At 39.7% G+C, this 22208-nt stretch overlaps 1 protein-coding gene across 3 annotated transcripts in view; it reads left to right on the top strand.

Annotated features, from left to right (window-relative positions):
* XRN2 (5'-3' exoribonuclease 2) overlaps nt 1-22208 on the top strand; it is a 79753-nt gene that overhangs the window by 22649 nt on the left and 34896 nt on the right. For all 3 annotated transcript variants that reach the window (XM_029220120.1, XM_029220121.1, XM_029220122.1), the window contains exons 7-20: nt 239-311; nt 451-501; nt 985-1142; nt 2488-2562; nt 2649-2782; nt 2882-2939; nt 3023-3130; nt 7390-7434; nt 9109-9240; nt 14802-14920; nt 18095-18230; nt 19480-19587; nt 19689-19778; nt 20917-20989. In XM_029220120.1, coding sequence (XP_029075953.1) covers nt 239-311; nt 451-501; nt 985-1142; nt 2488-2562; nt 2649-2782; nt 2882-2939; nt 3023-3130; nt 7390-7434; nt 9109-9240; nt 14802-14920; nt 18095-18230; nt 19480-19587; nt 19689-19778; nt 20917-20989 — 1360 coding nt within the window. The remainder of the gene's footprint in view (nt 1-238; nt 312-450; nt 502-984; nt 1143-2487; nt 2563-2648; nt 2783-2881; nt 2940-3022; nt 3131-7389; nt 7435-9108; nt 9241-14801; nt 14921-18094; nt 18231-19479; nt 19588-19688; nt 19779-20916; nt 20990-22208) is intronic.

The following is a 22208-nucleotide window of genomic DNA, read 5'->3' as shown; positions in this document are numbered from 1 at the left end:
TCTGTTTTTCTAATGGCTAAGTTTGACACAAACATTTCATTTTTTTCTATTCCAAGTAGTAAGTTAACCAATGAAATAATTTTGATGTTTAACACATGCACACCTAATTAAGAAAAATTTCTAATTAATAACACTGTCTTAATAGAATTACCCCAGTTTATTTTAAGACATTCAATTCTGTTGATTTTTGTGCTAGAAAACTGGGGGTGAGCTACAAATGTTAAAAACTTTTTTATAGGTTATTTTATCTGATGCTAGTGCTCCTGGTGAAGGGGAACATAAAATCATGGATTACATTAGAAGACAAAGAGGTAAAATTCACTTATAAATATTTGATTATATGTTCCATTTTAAAAAAGACAAGCCACTGTATAGAAAATATTTGGTAAAATGTGATATTCCTGTAGTATAAAATATATTTACTTCAATATATATTTCCCTTCTCTCTAGCCCAGCCTAACCACGACCCAAACACTCATCATTGCTTATGTGGAGCAGATGGTAAGTTTCTTCTTTGGGATCTGAGTCTCTTGGATTAAACCATAGCAAGTTGATGGGTTGGTGTGTAGTAATGGATTATTTGTGGTTGCCTGGAAATTCTAAAATGCCTTGCTTATTTTATGTGTGAGGGGGAACTAGTATAGAGTTGTTGTTCAATCTGTGATTAACATTCACCTATCTAGAATTTTTGTTGTTGTTGTTACATTTTTTCAACTTTTTAATATGGCCACACATATCTTTAAAATGGAATGTTTCCAAGTGTTGACTCCTGAGTGGTAGTTAGATTCTAGGCCCACATTTCTGTAGGAGATCTTGTTGGCCTCTAGGAAGTTTTAGGCTTTTTGGCTTTGCTGCCTCTATGTGCTCATTTGGGCTTTTCTTTGCGTTGGTGTCTTGTGTTATGATAATGTCTTGCCTTTGGTTATGGGGTAAGGGTCTTCTAGGGTGCTCACTGTTTGCTGTTTCGTTGTTGTTGATTGATAGCTGATCTCATTATGCTCGGCCTTGCTACACATGAGCCCAACTTTACCATTATCAGAGAAGAATTCAAACCAAACAAACCCAAACCCTGTGGTCTTTGTAATCAGTTCGGACATGAGGTCAAAGACTGTGAAGGTTTGCCGAGAGAAAAGAAGGGAAAGGTAAGAACTTCGAGGTGGTAGTAGCCTCATTTAAAATTTCTTAATTTTATTTTTTATTGTGATAAAATATTGATATATATCAACACAACAGAAAATACACCTTTTTAACCACGTTTAAATGTACAGTGCGATGGCATTAAGTATATTTAGGTTGCCTCATTTTAAAAATGGATAAAGAGAAGACAGTGGTTGATTAGATTTTTACCTACTTGCTCCGTCACCCCTCATAGAGATGTATCTTTCAAAGCTCTTTAAAGTAAACACCAATTAACAACCACGCATGAACTCATCCTTTCTACTCCCCACTTTCCTAACACAGCTTATAATCTACATGAGGCTGAGGTCATATAGGTAATAATGCCCATTGCACTTGATTTGTTTGTAGAAGTTATTTGTCTCAAATGGTTATTCTTCTTAAAAGGAACTATAAATCAGGTATGTTAAACTTCTTGGTATTTTTTTAACGGCATATGTATTTTATTTTATTTATTAAAAAAATTATTTATTTATTTTTTGGCTGTGTCGGGTCTTAGTTGCGGCACACGGGATTTTTCTGTTGCGGCGCGGGCTCTTCGTTGCAGCACTTGGGCTTCTCTGTAGTTGTGGCATGTGGGCTCTGTGGTTTGCAGCATGCAGGCTCTCTAGTTGAGGCGCGCAGGCTCAGTTTCTCTGCGGCGTGTGGGATCTTAGTTCCCCGCCCAGGGATTGAACCCGCGTCCCCCGCATTGGGAGGCAGATTCTTTACCACTGGACCACCAGGGAAGTCCCCTTGGTACTTTTAAGTTACTCCTAGTTTCTACATATTCTGGGTTCCCTTGATTATATCCATTCTCCTTTAAAGGGGTTTCTGTTTTAAGAATATGGTACCTCTTTAAAAGACATGTTGAGTGAAAAAAGCAGGTAAGAAGTATACGTATTCACAGAGAAGGATGAGGCATATACATTAAAATGTTAATATTGGTTGGGTGAAGGTCAGGGTTTGGCAAACTGCAGCTCTCCAGATTTGGCGTATGAGCTAAGAGGGTTTTTTTTCGTTTTTTCAAGACTTGTAAAAACAAAACAAAACATGAAAGCATATGCAGCGGAGACCATATGCGTCCCGCTCCCCAGGCTAAAATATTTAGTGTCTGGCCCTTTGCAAAAAACGTTGGCCAATCCCTGGTCTAGGTCTGATTGAGGTTATGGGTAATTTTTATTTTTAACATGGTTTGGTGAGTTCTTTTTTATTTAATACTTGTAATATTAAAGTGAGTCTTGCTTTAGAAAAACCCATAATGTTTGTGTGGGTGGAGAAAATTCCAGGGTTCAGAGTAGATGTGTTGAGTCTTCATCCCCTTTCTTGCAGCACGATGAACTGGCAGACAGTCTTCCTTGTGCAGAAGGAGAGTTTATCTTCCTTCGTCTCAGTGTTCTTCGTGAGGTATGTAGCAGTGACTCTTGGCATCGGGCCACTAAACCAGGCTGCCTTTTCATGGCTTTAATGGCAGCGTTCCTTCTTGGTTGCAGTATTTGGAAAGAGAGCTCACCATGGCCAGCCTGCCATTCACATTTGATGTTGAGAGGAGCATTGATGACTGGGTCTTCATGTGCTTCTTTGTGGGAAATGACTTCCTTCCTCACCTGCCGTCCTTAGAGATTAGGTATGTATGTTTGTGTCGGTCTTCAAACTGTTGTTTTAGCCTTCTTGCCTTTACAGTGCACGCTGGTCCTAATACATAATGTTTGTTTCCTGGTGGCAGGGAAGGTGCAATTGACCGTTTGGTTAACATATACAAAAATGTGGTACACAAAACTGGGGTAAGTTCACTCTTGAATAATTTCAAAACAGAAGTATTTGCTTTTATAAGAAGATCATTTTACATGTATTTTATCACTTACAGGGTTACCTTACAGAAAGTGGTTATGTCAATCTGCAGAGAGTACAGATGATCATGTTAGCAGTTGGTGAAGTTGAGGATAGCATTTTTAAAAAGAGAAAGGATGATGAGGTAAAGTGTTTCTATTGCAGTAGCTAAATTGCTCCTGTCTCTAATAGGCTGTGATGATCCTGTGATTGTCCTTTTAACCTCTTTGAGTGCGCTGTTAAATCACTGTAGTGTATCAAACACCAATGTAATCACGAGTGGTCAGTGCTTTGATGATTTTATAAAGGCTGTGATGCTTGCTGTGTGGAACTATGTACTGCACCCTGTGTGAGTTGCATTGTAATTTCTTCTCTCTTAATCTTAATTAAGGTATAAATCCAAACACCTGTCTAATCAATAGGACATGAAATGAGGGTTCCAAAGCTAGAAGAATGCTGGAATTGAACTAGTGTGTTTTATAGGCACTGTTTATGCTCTGGACCTAGGAACTCTGTACTCTGGTGGCAGAGTATCGGGGGTCTGGGTGGGATTACATCAGTCAAGGCAGGTGGTTGCAGCTCTGTGTAAGAAATGTAGACATAAAAAAAGGAAATAAAGTCACAAAGCACCCGGGAATTAGTTACCTGTGATAGGGTGAGTGCTTAGGTGAGAAGTCCAGGTTTCTGGCTGGGGTAATTGGGAGTTTGCTGGTGCCATTCACCAAGGTAGCAAGCCCCAGGGGTAGAGCAGGATGGGGTGGGGATAAGGTAGAAGTCAGTTTCGTTTTGGAGGTACTGAGTTTGAGGGGCCACAGGACACCTGAGAGGAGAAAAGTCCATGAACCAATTAGATGGATATATGTAGAGCGCAGGTCATAAGTCTTTTGAAAGGAGATTTGAGAACCACTGGCATGTGGGAGATACCTCCCATCATGAGTGTGAACTTGATGTCCCTGGAAGCTCATATAGAGTGAAAGTGCCTCCATCAGGAACCTTGAGGAGTGTGGACGTTTAAGGAGAAGGTGGGGCCGGGGGAGGAGGTCCCTAGAGAGAGGAGAAGCCTTCCGTGCTGCCTGAGGTGTCAGAGCGGGATGGACAGGCCCCTAGTCTTCAGCCAGGGCTTGAGATGCCCTCGGGAGCTGAGGGCTGGAGGGGCAGCAGCCTGGAGGCAGAGTGGGCTGGAGGATGACCCCGGGGAGTCGCCAGGGAGACCAGCAGTGGGTAAAATGAGCAGAGAGCAAATGGAGGAGAGCGCTTAGAAACTGATTTTCTACAAGTCACATGGCTCTTGTGAGCAAATAGCAACATAATATCACTACCTTGCTTCACGATTTCCTAACAGATTAAAACATGTCATTGTCTCTGACAAGATTTTATGTTCTCTTCAATTTTGTGTACTGTAGTTAGGGACCTCTTCTTTAGAACTTTGGGTACCATTTTGTGTAACAGTGAGTGGACTGTAGGCATTCTTTCAAAGCCTTTGGTATTTGATAATCTTCACATGTAAAATTCAAATAACTAACTTTGGGATATCAAATGTCTACCAGAACAGCCGTTTTTAACTAAGTCTTCAGCAATTACAGTGGCTCCACTTGAACTGCTGCCATTTTGCTTAAGAAATAAACTATATATACTGTGTACTACTTGGTGTAAAAATCTCATGTTAGACAAGTCCTTTGAGGTGGCTTTAGCAGATTCTGTACTATTAAATATTGATGGTATTTGGCATTAGAATTGGATGTATAGGATTTGATAGACTCCAAAGTGCTTCAGATTTAAGTATGTCATGTGGTTTCCAGCTGGCCTGGCAGAGAGGGCATTTTACAGCTTTGGATCTTTTTTGGTGTCCTTGACATCATATGATGTCTGTTAGCATGGTTGGGCATTGGGGAAATTAATGAACCCTCGGAAATTCAATATAACAGTATCTGGCTCACTTGGTGGGGAAGTATCTGGGGAATTCAGTATAAAAGTATCTAGGGAAGTGTGTCCACGGCTTTTGACAGATTTCCAGAGGAATTCATAGCACACAAAAAAGATTAAAGATCAGTAAGATCCGTCCAGGTGGACTTGTTCTGCTTACGCAGCCACCTCCCTTAAAAATAGCAAAATAGTAGAATAGGAATACATCAATATTTGTTATTAAAATTGAACAGTTAGGTCAGAAAGGTATAGTTTTTATTTAATGAGTTTTGATGTTTGCCTTTCATCTTGCAAATGTTCATTTATTCAGCAAATATTTCTTGTTTACCGTGTGTCAGGTAGTATTCTGAGCGTTACTGATACAACAAAAAATGAAGCAAAAAAGCAGACGAAATTTCTGACCTCATGGAGCTAACATTCTTCCGGGGGAAATGGACAATCAACACAAAAACGAAGTGTAGTGTGCAGGGTGTTAGAGAGTGCTAAGTGCCATGAAGGAAACTAAAGCAGGGCAGGAAGTGTCTGGGGAGGTTGCAACCCTAGAAAAGGTGGCTGGAGAAGGCCTCACTGACGGATGGCTTTGAGGAAAGACCTGAAGGATGTGAGGGAGTGAGCCAGGCAGATGTGTGCGGAAAGAGCATTTCAGACAGGGAACAGTCCGTGCGAAGGCTCTAGGGCAGGAGCATACGCAGGATGTTTAGAACAGCGAGGAGCCAGGAGCCACTGTGGTGGGAGCAGAGGAAGCAAAGAGAAGCGAGTAGGAGAAGAGGTCAGAAAGACGATGGATCTGGTAGAGCCCTCTAGGTCAGTGACAGGACTTCAGCTTTCAGTCTGCATCATTTAAGCATAAAAGTGACAAAGATCTGACACGTACTATAAAGCCATCACTGTGGCTGCTGTGTGGAGGTAAAGGCAGAAGCAATGAGCCCAGTTAAGAGGCTCCTTTGCAATAATCCAGGGGAGCCAGCATGGTGGCAGTGAAGGTGAGAATAGGTGGCTGGATTCTGAACGTATGTTGAAGCAGGAACCAATGGGAGATGAAATCCTAGGTGTGAGAGAAGGAAAGGTGTCAAGAATGACTCTAAGGCATTTTTTCTGAGCAGATGAAAGACGGTCTGGTCTGAGCAGCTGTGGTGAGAAGACTGGGAGGTGCAGGGCTGGGGGTGGGGTTCTGTTTTGGACACGTCAAGCTTGAGACGTGAGGGTGGGGGTGTTGAGTTGGGAGAGGCTCTGGCTGGAGAGTCATGAGATGAGAGGATTCCTTCTGTGAGCGCAGGGAAGTGGGGAGGTCCAAGTATCGGGCCCGGAGGGGCACCAGCGTTACAGGGACAGCGTGGGGGCTGGGAGGCTGTTGAGTGAAGGCAGCAGCAGGAGTGAAAGAACCAGGTGAGTGTGGTGTCCTGGCAGCCCAGTGCAGAGGGCACCATTCCAGAAGGAGGAGTCGTGGTCAGATAAGAGACGTTTCCTTAACAACAGGGGCAAAGCTTCATCAGAGAAGTGGGTGGTGTTCACGTCTTAGGAGGTTTTCAGGAGTAGGTCCCCATGTGTCCAGCGTTCAGCCCCTCCTGCAGAAAGCACAAAGCTCACATCTCGTTAGGTGTCCTGTTGTGGGTGGAAGTGCTGCGAGTAGGGTGACAGTCAGTATAGTACCTGCCGTGGTCACCTTAGCTGTCGTTTCAGTGCCTGGACACTCAACAGAAATGCAGGCGTGGGAGGAGTGCTTTCTGGGGAAAGGGGGCCTTTGCGTGGCTCACTTGGGGGAGAGCAAGGTCAACCCTAAATCCTGTCTAGTTGAAACTATGGCTACATTTTGAAAATGAGTGGAGGGAAGAATCAAGGCAGACTGGACACTTTGCTGTGAATTTAACTGGCCCAGAATAAACAGTATAGACATCTGAATTTTCTTCCTTCTTTCATTAGGTCGACTTGTTGCAATCTTGGTGGGTAGTGTTTGCATAGAGCCCCACTGCTGTCTTTACCCACTTGTGCCACACATGTGACAGCGCTAGAAGCTGTCCAGCCCTTTTTAGGTAATAGAGGCCCATTATTAAATTGTCGTGTTGATTTTTAAAAATTGCCATCTGGATTATTAACTATCTTCAGCTACAGCTTAAAGAATTGTTTTCTTACTTTACGTGCATCTTCTCCATTATTGGCAGCCTGTTCACTCCAGGGAAGAACCAAGGGTCCTTGTCATGACTCTTGCATTCTTTCCTGAAATGATATTAAAAACTACCTGAAAAAAAAATTGAGGAACATTTAAAATTGTATCTAAACTCAATTTAGAATGCTCTCTATCCATCTGCAGTTCTGATAAGCAGCACTTTGAACATACAGTCCATTGCCTGGTTTAATTATGTACCTAGGTTTCTGGGGTCTTCCTTTAAAACTTTAATTGTCTCCCGAATCATTCCTGGTAATGTTTAACTCTTACATTTTTGTGTAATTATTTGACAGAATATGTGGATTTTATACTTTTAGGACAGTTTTAGAAGACGACAGAAAGAAAAAAGAAAGAGAATGAAGGTGAGTTTTAGCTAATATCATAAGACTGGCAATGGTATCAGTTTACGATTTGGGAGGAAGATGTTCATTACAATAGCTCTTTATTCCTTACGGGCTGGGAGTTGGTTAGGGACGTGGCACCCACCCAGCTGCCTTCCTGCCTGGTATTGATTTTAAAGAAGTCCTTTCTAAGCTCTCTGGAGTCTGAAGGGAAACACTTGATGGGCAGGAGGGGGCAGGTTGCATTTAGCTGTTTAAGAGGTTTTTTTTTTACAATAATCAGATATTGTTTTTGTAATAAAAGCAGTCAACCCTTTGTTTCCCCTTACAAGTCACTATACTCTGTCTATATCTTTGTCAGGTTAATCTTCCTAGAACAGGATACCCATAGCTTTGTTGTTTCTCTGCTCGGAAGTCAGCAGTGACTCCTTAGTCCCCTCAGAATCCAGTTCTCTCTCAGTCTGCCTTGCAGAGTGCACCGTGGCCTGGTTGAATTCTGGCCGCCAGCCCTTCCCCTGCTGTCCTCTAAATACACCATGTTGCTCCTGACCCAGAGCCTTGGCCCCCTTTGGCTGCTCCAGAAGATTCCTACCTCAAGCCCCACACACCTTGCCTTCTCCACGGCCTCCCTTGCTGCCTCTGCTTGTGGTCCAGGTTGAGCAGTCCTTTCCTTTATCTCTGGTGAATGTTGTCTTCCTTCCTGGATTTTAAATTCATGGAGTTGAGGGACTGCCTCTTATTATCATATTTTATTGGATTTGAGCAATTTCAGGAACCTAGAAGGGAGAAGAGTAATTTATTGTTGCAGGTAGTTGCAAACCACTTAGATTGGGAGGAGCATATTTGGTTTCTACTTTATTTTTTTTCCTTTTTTTAATTAATTTTAAAAAATTGAGGTATATTTGATGTATAATATTATATAATCAGGTGATTAGAGTATATTATGTACAGTATAGTATATATAATAGTGATTCACACTTTTTAAAGTTTATATTCTATTTACAGTTATTATTGGCCATATTCCCTGTGTTGTACATTATATCCTTGTAGCTTATTTATTTTATATATAATAGTTTGTACCATATATTATTATTTCCTTTCAGTCAATGTCTGTTTTTAAAACATCTGTTTATCAGTCAGCCACAACCGTCACCTAGTATAGCTATAGCTATAGTATAGCTGTAATTAATTGGCAATAAAGAGTTAAATTCTAGCAAGGTGAAAGGTAAATAAAAGCTGTATTTCCTGAGTAGAAGTCAAACTCTTGACTTATTTTTTTTTACCATTAAGGTAAATGTTATAGTTATTTATTATTTGTTATTTTTATTTGCCTAAAATTATGTCTTGAATGTGTTCAGAAATTGTAAGTAAACGTAGTAGAACAGCCTAATGAGACTTGAACAGTTCCACAGGGTGGAACTGCAAGTGACGGGCATTCTCAAACTCCACGTGTATATACCAGAACAGTGAATTATATGTACTTTTAGAGCAGAGTTACTATTACAAACGGTTGTTTACAGGGTAAGTTACCATTATATCAAAGTGTAGACAACCCTGTCATGTTAACAGAAATCCATTTCGTCTTTTAAGTGCTTACAGTGGGGACTCTTTCTATTGCCCTCTTTTCTTCCTGTCATCTAACTGTGTTGTGATTTAATTTTAATTTCTACATTCATTTATTTCCATGTATGTTAGAGAGATCAACCATCTTTCTCTCCTGGTGGAATATTAACCCCTCATGCCCTTGGTTCAAGAAACTCACCAGGATCTCAAGTAGCCCATAATCCGAGACAAGCAGCCTATGAAATGAGGATGCAGAATAACTCTGTAAGTGACTCAATTTTTTGTAGCTTTGAAGGGTGGTGACTTATCAGATGCCCCTGTAGTTGTGTGTGAATTTGATCATTTAGCCTGGGGTTGTTTTGTTTGATAGTTTTTCTCAATTTCTTTTGCCTTGAGAGATATTTTTAATTCTATTAAATTCTTTATCAATATGAAAATATCTAAATGATGTGAAAAGAAAGAAAATGCATGTAAATACAGTTGGCTAAGTGGCTGCAGTGTCTCTGTAATGCACCTGGGCCACAGTGCTTCCCTCTTCCCCCAAAGGTACAGTGGTGATGGTGCTAGAAGCATGAGGGGACATCCAAATGTCTCACGTCTCTGGCGTGAGAGACAAGGGAGGGTTTTGCTGCCTAATTTCCCCTTTCCTTCCAGGGATCAGTTATGGGCATTTTGCAGAATGGTATTCCTCAGTCTGTTAAATACAGGTACTTCTTACTGCCTAAGCTTCACTCTCCAACTCAGTCATAGAATAGATCCGAGCATGTGTTTTAAGGTAGTTCTCACTACTGAACTCAGAATGGATTTGCCTCATGGTATCCCTCCTTATTTGAACTTTGTAATCCAAGCTGCATGAGCAGATCATTTCAGCCAGCAAGGCTTTACTCTGTCCATTAGCTTCCTGTTGTATTGACAGAAGACCAAGAGCTCAGAGCACATGGCAAGACAGCAAGCAGGGGTGAGGGAATAGACCATGAACTAACACACACATACAGCAGATAAAGCTATTGCTTATTTCAGGCTAGTAGGCATGAGAGAGAGAGAGTTTTGTAAAGGGAGAAAAGATACTATGTAAACTTTTACTATGATAGATGCAAGGAAATTGCATAAGTTTGGATATTTAAGTTTTATTTTTCTATTAGTTATCCTATTGATGATAAAATCCCTTTTTATAGGGCAATCCTGTATGTGGAATTTTTGCCATATCAAGAGACTGATTGAATTTATATTCCCATAAATTCACAATTAGAAGTTTTAGGACCTTAGATTTGGAATTTGAGAAATGAGGTTTTGCATCTCCCAAGAGAAGAAGCCTGCCTGCCTTTCTATTGTGTTTTTTTTGTTCTGTTTGAGTTTTGTTTTCTTTTTTTAATTTTTATTTTATACTGGAGTATAGTTGATTAACAGTGTTCTGGGACTTCCCTGGTGGCACAGTGGTTAAGAATCCACCTACCAATGCAGGGGACACGGGTTCGAGCCCTGGTCCGGGAAGATCCCATATGCCGCGGAGCAACTAAGCCCGTGTGCCACAGTGGCTGAGCCTGTGCTCTAGAGTCCCTGAGCCACAACTACGGAGCCCACTGCTGCAACTACTGAAGCCCATGCACCTAGAGCCCGTGCTCCACAGCAAGAGAAGCCACCGCAATGAGAAGCCCGCTCACTGCAACAAAGAGTGGCCCCCGCTCGACGCAACCAGAGAAAACCCGCATGCAGCAATGAATACCCAATGCAGCCAAAATAAATTAGTTAAAAAACAAAACAAAACAAAAAAAACAATGTTCTGTTAGTTTCAGGTGTACAGCAAAATGATTCACTTATATATAGTTGGCCAAAAAGTTCCTTTGGTTTTTAAGTAAAAATAAAAGCACATTTTTAATTTTCACCAAGAACTTTATTGAGCAACGTATTCACCGTTTTGTTCCACTACCTTCTGCCATTTTTCAGGCAACTTTATAATTCCATCTTCCCAAAACTTTTTATCTTTTTGAGCAAAGAACTGTTCCAGGTGCCTTTTACAGCCTTCCAGGGAATTGAAATTTTTTCCATTAAGAGAATTTTGTAAAGACCAAGATAAATGGAAATCCACAGGTGCAATGTCTGAAAAGAGTGGATGACTCAGAACTTCCCAGCCAAGTTGTAATAGTTTTTGCCTGATCATCAAAGAAACATGCGGTCTTGCGTTATCCTGATGGAAGATTATGCGTTTTCTGTCTGTTTTCCGGATGCTTTTCATCGAGTGCTGCTTTCATTTGATCTAATTGGGAGCAGTATATGTTGGAATTAATCGTTTGATTTTCCGGAAGGAGCTCATAATAGAGGACTCCCTTCCAATCCCACCACATACACAACATCACCTTCTTTGGATGAAGACTGGCCTTTGGTGTGGTTGGTTGTGGTTCATTTCACTTGCGCCACAATCTCTTCCGTTCCACATTATTGTACAGTGTCCACTTTTCATCACCCATCACGATTTGTTTTAAAAACGGAACGTTTTCCTCACGTTTCAGTAGAGAATCACATGTGGAAATACAGTCAAGAAGGTTTTTTTCACTTAATTTATGTGGAACCCAAACATCAAAGCGATTCATTCACATAACCAAGCTGGTGCAAATGATTTTCAACGCTTGATTTGGATATTTTGAGTATGTCAGCTATCTCCCGTGTGGTATAACATTGACTGTTCTCAGTTAATGTCTCGATTTGATCTCTGTCAACTTCAACTGGTCTACCCGACTGTGGAGCATCGTCCAGCGAGAAATCTCCAGCATGAAACTTCGCAAACCACTTTTGACACATTCGATCAGTCACGGCACCTTCTCCATACACTGCACAAATCTTTTTTTGCGTTTCAGTTGTGTTTTTACCTTTCTTGAAATAATAAAGCGTAATATGCCAAAAATGCTGCTTTTTTTCTTCCATCTTCAATATTAAAATGGCTACACAAAAATTCACCAATCTTGATGTTTTCTTTAAAATGCACACTGATGTGACAGCTGTCACAATACAATCTAAGAAAATTGTTTCGGATTTCCCTGGTGGTCCAGTGGTTAAGAATCTGCTTGCCAGTGCAGGGGACACGGGTTCGATCCCTGGTCCAGGAAGATCCCACATGCTGCGGGGCAGCTAAGCCTGTGCGCCACAACTACTGATCCCATGCTCTAGAGCCCACAAGGTGCAACTACTGAGCTCATGTGCCACAACCGTTGAAGACCACACGCTCTGGGGCCCGCGTGCTGCAACTACTGAAGCCCGCGCGCCTGGAGCCTGTGCTCCACAACAAGAGAAGCCACTGCAATGAGAAGCCCACGCACCGCAAAGAGTAGCCCCCCCACCCCCACCCCCACCCCGCTCACCTCAACTAGAGAAAGCTGCGTGCAGCAACAAAGACCCAACGTAGCCATAAAAAAGAAAAGAAAATTGTTTCAAATGAAGTTAAAGACAACTGAGCGCTACTAGAGCCATCTTAATGGAAAAAGACCAGCAAACGTTTTGGCCAGACGTATACATGTACATGTATCTATTTTTGATTTTTTTTTTCTTATACAGAGTGAGATGTGGAGGGTCAGTGAAAGGGACTGCAGTGAGACACTTGAGTAGAACAGAAAAAGCTGATGTCCATCATTTAAGATCATAGTGACTACAGTCCCCACAGAGTGGAACTGAAAGTGACTGGCATTCTCAAACACCATATTGATGATATGATAGAATGCTTTTTTCTTAATGTCAGGGAGGCAGTAGGTTTAAACTTTGTCACCTGTGATTGCCCTGAGAAGGATTGCAGTATTACAGTCAGGCTCCACAGAATCAGATCCACTGTTGATTAGTAACGTCTCCCATGGGAGTGAGAGTGGGGAGGTTGGTGTTTACGTTGCTTATTTGATCTTGTATTAATTCCTCTTGACACATTTATTTCTTTTGGAGTCTTTGCAAAGAGGGATTTTCATCTAGAATGTTCTGAATTTAAAGTAATCATGAAGCCATATTACCAGTTCAGTTAAAGATGGCCTTTAAAGTTATGGAGTTTTGCTCTTTTGGTGTGTTTTTGTTTATTTTTGTTTATTGATTTTTTTGAGCTGTTTGGGCTTGTTAGTCTGCAGTACTTGACCAATGTCTGCTGACGGCGAACATTGTCAGTGTTTTATCAGACGGCTTCTGTTTCTTCATAAATATGTGTTTTTAATTTTTGCATTCTGAAGTATGGTTTCATTATATCTGCAGCCATTCTCAATTAACAGAATATGATTACAAAACAGCATTTAAAAAAAATGTTTATGACTTGTTATGAATCTGGTATGTTTAGGAAGGAATCCTTTTGTTGGTAGAGGGAGAGGAGAAAAGAGCCGTGGGGGGGTTAGCATTAAAGAGCAGACACCCGCCTTTCGTGTTTTCCTTGAAGGAATATTATTTTTGTTATCTAAAGATGGAATTTATATTTTGTCAATTTGGGAAAGTTTGCTTTTTACCCAACTTCCCATCATAATTTAATCCAAATGGATTAGTGTGGGGTTTAAAAATAAAAGTGATGACTTAGTGAGTCAGGTGTGCTATTGATCTTTCACATGTGGTGTTTCGTTTAATCCCTGCAGTAATCTGTGAAGATAGAGAACAGTAGCATCCCCATTTCAAGTTGAGGCTGACAGGTTAAATAAATTGCCCAAGGCCATACACCGAGAAAGGCTGGTTTGGTATTTCAAACTCAGGTCTGTCTGACTGAAAATACCCATCTCATTTTCCCAGTGCAACAGTGCCTTCCTGGATTTATTTTTTTACTGGGTTTTGTGAGGGGTTTTGGACAGTATTGGCCATACGGTATCATGAGTAAAATTGATACTATACGCTTTTAAAGGGAAAGTGTTATAAGCTCTGTGTGAAGTATAATTTTGCTTTGTTGTAACAAACTTTCTTAGCCTGTGGTGTGAACTGCCTTTATGCTAATTATAGTATCAACAAAATAGCCTCCTGAGCTCTCAATTTAAAAAATTCAATTTACTCAAAATATCTAATATATTGTGAATAATGGAACAAAACCTTTACTATGAAAACCTTTTTTGCCAGTTATGTTTTTGGTCATTTAACATAAAACTAAAGTTGCAGAAGACTTTAATTTTTTAGTTAAAATTAAAATACTGTAGGGTGTGCCTATCTTCATTGAGTTAAGTACAAAGGGAAGAGATAATACTGAATTTAAAGTGGTATCCAAGTCTTTGAAATACTAATAAGATGTGCATTTTTCTAAGATGACCAATAGATTTTTATTTGTACATTGAATTTTAAAATAGTGTATGTAAAATAATTTAACAGTTATCTGGCAGAGCCTTATTACTAAACTGTTGCTTTCCAGAGTGGTTATACTAGGTTGAACACATACCATTTAACTTCATTTTCACCAGCTTGACTATTTTATGTATTACTAATTTATTTATTTATCTTTCTCCCCCTTTACCGTTTTGCTGTTTGATTGGTGGAAAGTGATCGTGAATTCATAAGATCAGCGAATCACCAAAGAAAATAAATATTTAAGTATTAATTTTTTAAATTTATAAAATTAAATTTTTCTTTTTTCTTCTGAAGCAGTTTTTACCCTAAGAATGTTCAGATTCTTTTGAGTTTAAGCATAGGAAGCTTGGTACCATATTACTGTTTTTTGGGGAAGTGCAGTAGGCCAAGATCAGTCTTTGTGCTTTCTAAATACGTTTACTAGTATCTATTTAACAGCCTTAAAAAATGTATTACCGTGAAGCATGGTGGTAGTAGCAGTTGGATGTAACTTCTTATGTGAAATGAATAATTAAGTCCTTCCTCTCTAATGTCATAACTGTCTGCAGAGTCCTTCAGTGTCTCCTAATGCGAGTTTCACTTCTGATGGCTCCCCATCTCCGAGAGGAGGAAGTAAGCGAAAAGCGGAAGACAGTGACAGTGAACCTGAGCCAGAGGATAACGTCAGGTGAAGCCATTTTTTGGTAGCACTTTGTTAGCAAATTGCTGAAATAGAGGCGGTCTAATTAATGCTATTAGCTCAGAGCAGCAGTGCCTTCAGATGCTTACCTGTGATCTTTTTATCCACAAGTAATTAATGTGGAGGGTTAGAATAGTCAGTAAATTCCAGTGAGATGTGTAAGCTATAGCTGTTAAACCTAAGTATCTAGATTAGTATGCAGGTTTTCGTCCTCCAAGCCACTTTTCCCTCTGAGAGCAGGCGCTAGATGGGCTAGGCACGAGGTGTTTAGCTCTGACTGTGATCTGAAGGTCACTGCGTGGAGATTACATTTTCAAGCTGCTTAACCCAGAAAGTTCAGTTACACTTGGATACTTGATATGGTTTGCTTTAATCTTCTTAGTTGAAAAGTTTCTTCCTCAAGATGAAATATGTAGAACTTATTTGGTTAAGAAATAAATATGTATATTTTTAAAAAAACACAGACTTGTATATGCATAGTTATATTTCATGACAGAGAGGTCTCCCTGTAGCTGTATACTTAACATTTATTTTATTTTTTAAAAAATATATTTATTTATTTTTGGCTGCGTTGGGTCTTCGTTGCTGCACGTGGGTTTTCTCTAGTTGCGGTGAGCGGGGGCTACTCTTCGTTGTGGTGTGCAGGCTTCTCACTGAGGTGGCTTCTCTTTGTTGCAGAGCACGGGCTCTAGGCCCATGGGCTTCAGTAGTTGTGGCACACAGGCTTCAGTAGTTGTGGCTTGTGGGCTCTAGAGCTCAGGCTCAGCAGTTGGGGCACATGGGCTTAGTTGCTCCATGGCATGTGGGATCTTCCCGGACCAGGGCTCGAACCCAAGTCCCCTGCATTGGCAGGCGGATTCTTAACCACTGTGCCACCAGGGAAGTCCCATACTTAACATTTATAATGGGAAACTTTGATTCTTTAATTTGTCCAGAAGTTGGAGATCATCATATAATAAGATTAACAGCCTCTCCTGTAATTAAATCTAGGTTTGAATCCTGGGCTCCAAGTGCAAAAGGCCAACAGTCTTAATAAATGTAACTCATTAAGAATTTAGCAAAAATGATATAGTTCAGGGTTAAGCAAACAATGGTGGTCCATATCTCATGCTTCTTATATAGGATGTGGGTGGTGTGTTTATAATTAGAAATGTTCTTTGACGTTAGATTCTAATATCTGTGATGACTGGTCATTGAACATTTACCTGACCTGAGTTTTTATCCTCTGCTTCTATAACAATGGATTTCCTCTTAGAGTATCTTTTGTTTTACTCTGAGGTCATCATGATCAATACTAGCTTAATAGTAAACTTGATTTATTTAGTACTTTATTATTTAATTCAGGTGCTGGGGATAATCAAGGTAGAAATGCTTCTCAAGAAATGCTTGGGATTCTTAGCATTTATTTTGTTCATATTTTCTGTAAAATGGTGATAATCCACATCATGGATAGAGGATAGTTCTCCTGATTGATGTTCTGTGAATCCTTTGTGTATGCGGGAAATTAAAATCGGTAATGTGTGCGGGTTTCCCCCAGTATCCGAAGGTGGATGGGGCCTATGAAACCTTTCAGAGCCGAAATGGCGTAAAGAAGGAGTTACCTTAGGTCACAAAATTTTGCTCCATGGCATGTGGGATCTTCCCGGACCAGGGCTGCACAAAATAAATGGAGATATAAAGCCCAGATGCTCACAGACACAGCTCACAGCTCACAGCTCTGGCGGCAGATGCTAAGACGCTGAGTGTGATTCCTGGGGAAGGGGCTGGCGGGGCCACTCCTGCTTCTGGGGTGCACACTGAAAACAAACGTGCTAAACGAGATTCCCACTTTCTGCCTTTTTTTTTTTTTAAGCGAAATCTCTGCATTTCTTTCTATTAGAGAAAACAGGTATTAATGGGGGTCTTTTGTAAAAGCAAAGTGGTATAAAGTGAACTTTTGAAAAGCAGGGCATACCTGTATTCTGAAACATGACTGCAGTTAATTTGTAAGCTCTGGCACATGGTAGAAAATGGCCTTACTGTAGAATCATCTTGGTGTTCTTGATCTGTGCTGATTAAAAAAATTTTTTTTTGGCTTCTTTGTGTTCCTTTAAGAAGATGTTTTCATCTCTTGGAGAATGAGAAATGAGTACTTTGTGGTTCTTCACATTGTATTTTCAGTGATTAATGATAACTTAGTGAATTAATTGACCTGCTTCTAAGTTTTACCAGAATATACATACGTACGTGTGTACATGTGCATGTGTGTCCTTCTCTTCAACTCTTAGCTCAAAGAGGCCCAAGCGTAGGGAGAGTAGGTTAGTTATACATATAATTTCTGCCTGGTTTCTAGATTATTCTTTTATAAATCACTTTTTACCTTTAAAAGAATTACCCAGCAAGTCTTTTTTCTTTTAAGTAATTTAATTGACTTTCTCTGTATAGTTTAAATATATTTTAACAAACTGAGGAACTTGAACTATATAAAAATATCTTCAGCAAATTTTAAAGTGTAGCTTTAGGGACTTCCCTGGTGGCGCAGTGGTTAAGAATCCGCCTGCCAATGCAGGGGACATGGGTTCGATCCCTGGCTTGGGAAGATCCCATATGCCGCGGAGCAGCTAAGTCTGTGCACCACAACTACTGAGCCTGCGCTCTAGAGCCCAAGAGCCACAACTACTGAGCCCACGTGCCGCAACTACTGAAGCCTGCGAGCTCTAGAGCCTGTGCTCCGCAACAAGAGAAGCCACCGCAATGAGAAGCTCACGCGTCGCAACTAGAGAAAGTTCGCGTGCAGCACCAAAGACCCAATGCAACCAAAAAGTTAATTAAAAAAAAAAAATGTAGTTTTAGAATTATTCCGCAATCAAAAAGCATGTAAAACAGTATGAAAATTCGAGCAAACAAGTGTTCTGTATCTACTTTAGTTAAACATCAAAAACTCAAACACGGATTCTTACTGGAATCCGTGTTTGAGTTTTTGATGTTTAACTCTCTTCAAGTTGGTAATAAATCCTGTGAAAGTGGACTTTTTAGAAATAGTTAAATGAAACCGTGTTTGTTAGCATTACTGTTTAACTCATTTACAGTTCACCTGGACATTAAATATAAATTGATTTGGTGATAAACAGGTAGACAGTGACCGTATTAATTCAGCATACACTGGCTTTGCCTGGTTTGTAGGTTATGGGAAGCTGGTTGGAAACAGCGGTACTACAAGAACAAATTTGATGTTGATGCAGCTGATGAGAAATTCCGACGTAAAGTTGTGCAGTCTTACGTTGAAGGACTCTGCTGGGTTCTTCGATATTATTACCAGGTACAAAGAGAATATTTTCCTCTAAACCTCTAGTTAGTCATTTTAGGAACATAATTTCTATAATAATGTGTATTATTGAGCTGTATTCTGAGATTAAACCTAGACTTCTTTTTAAGCTTCCTATTTAGAAATTCATTACTTTGAATAATATTTGTTTCTAAAGCTCCTTAGGTGTTAATATATAAACAAAGCTATTTTTTTGCTCTGTCAAAAGATTTCAACACCAGGGAGTATGGTTGAGTATACTTTGTCTTTCAAATGACTAAAGTGTAGTTTTTTTTAATTGGAATAAAAAAATAAGTGAGGAACTAATAGATAGTCACTAAATGACTGAACAAAGGACAAAGCCTGGAAAATACTATTAAGAATTAGAAAGGAATTTGAATGATACCATTTCCTCCGTATAAGGCAGTGATGTTACTTGAAGTGCTTTCTAATTGGAGTCATCTGTATCTGACTTAAAGCCTTTGATAATTGGGATGCCAGATTGATGAGAGGTTAGGTAGACACGGGGATTGTAACACAGATAGTTAATATCTGGTTTTGTGCTCGGAGAGTGAAGCAAGTTCAGTTGGTGTGATCTGAAATTAGTAAGTAGAAAGTAATTTATGTGCTGAGTATCAACTATAAAATATTTTAATTTCATGTTTTACTCCTACCAAGATTTTAATTCACCAGGCACAGAGTGAAAACATATATCAGGAAGACTTCTTTTTTCTATGAGTATAACTTGTTTCCGTTTTGATGGGCTTACTTAAATATTTTTATAATGAAGATAAAGTTTTCCCTGAAAATATAGGGAATAGTAAGAAGAAGCTTTTGCTTGTTTTACTCTCAATCACAGTGAAGTCCCTTCCTCACCTGTAGGCTCAGTAAGTGTCAGCTGCAGCTGCTCTTCATTTTATTTGATGATGGCAGCTCTAGAGTTGAAAGAAATGCCACCAAACACATTATAAGGATAAAAATCTTCACCAAATTGTGTTTGTGAATATAAAGTTTGGTATTAACTACTGATTATTAAAGGTGTTTTGCTGTATTTTTTAAATCAAGGGGCCATTGATACGAAGTAAAAAGTTCAGATTTAATCAAAATAACTTAGGACTCATGGAAAAACTTAATGCATGGAATATATACTAGAAGTCGTGTTTCATAAATAGAATATATAGGTTAACAGTCTAATTTTTATTTGCTTTTTTCTGTGTATATCATTAACATAGATTTTTGGGTTTGCTGTTTTTAATGATTGCAGGGTTGTGCGTCCTGGAAGTGGTATTATCCATTCCATTATGCACCATTCGCTTCAGACTTTGAAGGTATTGCAGATATGGCTTCTGATTTTGAGAAGGGTACCAAACCGGTAAGCTTAACTATTTAGAGCCATAAAATTTATAGAATTTTGGCTTAGATAAAAATTGTGTGTTGTATGCTAAAGTTTTTTTTTTTTTTTCTTTTTTACAGTTTAAACCACTGGAACAACTCATGGGGGTTTTTCCAGCTGCAAGTGGTAACTTTCTACCTCCATCATGGCGGAAGCTCATGAGTGATCCTGTGAGTCTTAGTATTTTGAGTGTGTTGGTAACTGGATTTTTGTCGTACATTTTACCAACATTAGCCACAATTCGTCTTGCATCTCATAGTTAAGAGAGCGAAGTGCAGGAAAAAAAGTAAAAGTATTTGAGTTCCGTATATTTTTCACCACTTTATTCTTTTTGTGCTTTCCTTGGCCATCAGGACCCAACTTAGTAAAAAAAAAATCATTTGTGTTTGGGAGAAATTCTTAGAACAGTTTTTTTATTCTCAGCCTACCTGTAAGCTATTATTTTTGGTTGTTCCAGCCTGTGTGGTGGCTGCTAGAGCTAAGGCTGGCCCACTTGAAATCCCCTCCCAGCTGGTTTTGTGGGCGAGGAGTGAGACCCAGCTGGGAGGTGGAGTAAGTAAGCTCTTCACTCTACACTGGGTCCACAGCTGTCTGCTTTAAAATTCCTCTATAATTATACCTTTTTTCCCCTTTTAAAATATAATCGTTGGGGCTTCCCTGGTGGCGCAGTGGTTAAGAATCTGCCTGCCAATGCAGGGTACATGGGTTCGAGCCCTGGTCCAGGAAGATCCCACATGCCGTGGAGCAACGAAGCCCATGTGCCACAACTACCGAGCCTGTGCTCTAGAGCCCGTGCTCCGCAACAAGAGGAGCCACCTCAATGAGAAGCCCGTGCACCGCAAAGAAGAGTCCCTGTTCGCCGCAACTAGAGAAAGCCCGTGTGCAACAACGAAGACCCAACACAGCCAAAAATAAATAAATTTATTAGTTAGTTTTGTTTCACTAGACCTGCAATGTAAAGAATACTTTTTTTTTTTTGTGGTACGCGGGCCTCTCACTGTTGTGGCCTCTCCCGTTGCGGAGCACAGGCTCCGGACGCGCAGGCTCAGCAGCCATGGCTCACGGGCACAGCCGCTCCGCAGCATGTGGGATCTTCCCGGACTAGGGCACGAACCCGTGTCCCCTGCATTGGCAGGTGGACCCTCAACCACAGCGCCACCAGGAAAGCCCAAGGAATACCATTTTTAAAAGGAAAGGACGCTCATTTTCTTATCAGGCATGATAACGTGATCAAATGTTATGTCCAATTCTTTGTAACAGAAATATGTGACTTCACTTTTTGAATCTTTACTTGTCTTCCTGGTATAGGATTCTAGTATAATTGACTTCTACCCAGAAGATTTTGCTGTTGATTTGAATGGGAAGAAGTATGCATGGCAAGGTAAAATTTAGACATTATTCCTTTTCGTTAAAATAATTTTCTCTTGGTAAAACTGTGCACAAACGTGATTTACGGGATGAAAGAATTTCTATATTTTGCCATCCAAACTGGGATTAGCAATGATTGATATTTTAATAGTCACACTGTGGTAAACAATAAATGGGTTGAAATACATTAATCATATTTTTTATCTCCTTTGTGATTAATTAACAGGACTTGGGACTTGCTCCTTTCAGTCACTGACGCCTTGTGAGATTGCTGAGCAATGTAGAAACATGAGAGTATCCATGTGGAGATTTACTTACATTCTGTGGAAACTTTTGAAAAATGTATTAGAAATTTAGTTTACATACTTAACATTAATCATACTTAAAAGTTTATTTCTTATTTATGTGTATATTATTTTCTCATTCTATTCTTTTCACAGACTTTGTAGAAAGAATGGCAGTAAAAATTAGTACTAAATGTAAGGTGATATTTCCCACTCAAAAAATGTGTGATGACAGTAAAACACAAGAATGCCTCTCACACAGTAAGCCAATTGTTGTTTCACACCAAAGTCCCTTTCAGCAAATCATTTTAACCTCTTCTTCCACCATATATTTTTCTAGAATGATAAGCATGTTTGGTAATACCATGCTTTCATTCTTTTTCCCTGATTATTCTCTGGGGTACAGAGACCAGTAAAATAACTCAAAGAGAACTGTGGAGGAAAAGGGGAATAAATAATAATTTACCAATTGAAATAATTATGAGATTTTAGGGTTGACTTTTGATTTATGTAGTAACAGGAATTTCATATTACTTTAACAGAATGATAGTGGGAAGTGCAACCCGTTGATTGGGGCTGTGCAAGTGTTGTACTCTGTGGGCATATTGTGTTATAGGTAAAAAGATTGGGGACTTAGGTTGTTTTTGAAGATGCTTTGTAGAGGAGTCACATAGAGGGAGAGGAGGCATAGGAGAACAGGAAGTAGTAAAGTAAAAATAAGTTATTTATGTAAGTGTTCGTTAAATGAATAAGTAAGTATATAAACATGCAGATGACTTGCTGACTATCATTGTAGTATAAATTGTGTAGAGGAAAAGTAAGGCAGTGCACATCAGTTAGTTTCTCCACACCCTTGCCAATATTTGGTTTTTTGATAGTAGCCATCTGGATGGGTGTGAAGTGGTATCTCACTGTGGTTTTGATTTTCATTTCCCTAATGATTAATTA

Source organism: Monodon monoceros, unplaced genomic scaffold (assembly GCF_005190385.1).
Source record: "Monodon monoceros isolate NGI ecotype Baffin Bay Population unplaced genomic scaffold, NGI_Narwhal_1 Super_Scaffold_13, whole genome shotgun sequence".
NCBI lineage: Eukaryota > Metazoa > Chordata > Mammalia > Artiodactyla > Monodontidae > Monodon > Monodon monoceros.
Note: the sequence above shows the minus strand (reverse complement) of the source record. Positions and strands in the feature narration are given on the sequence as shown.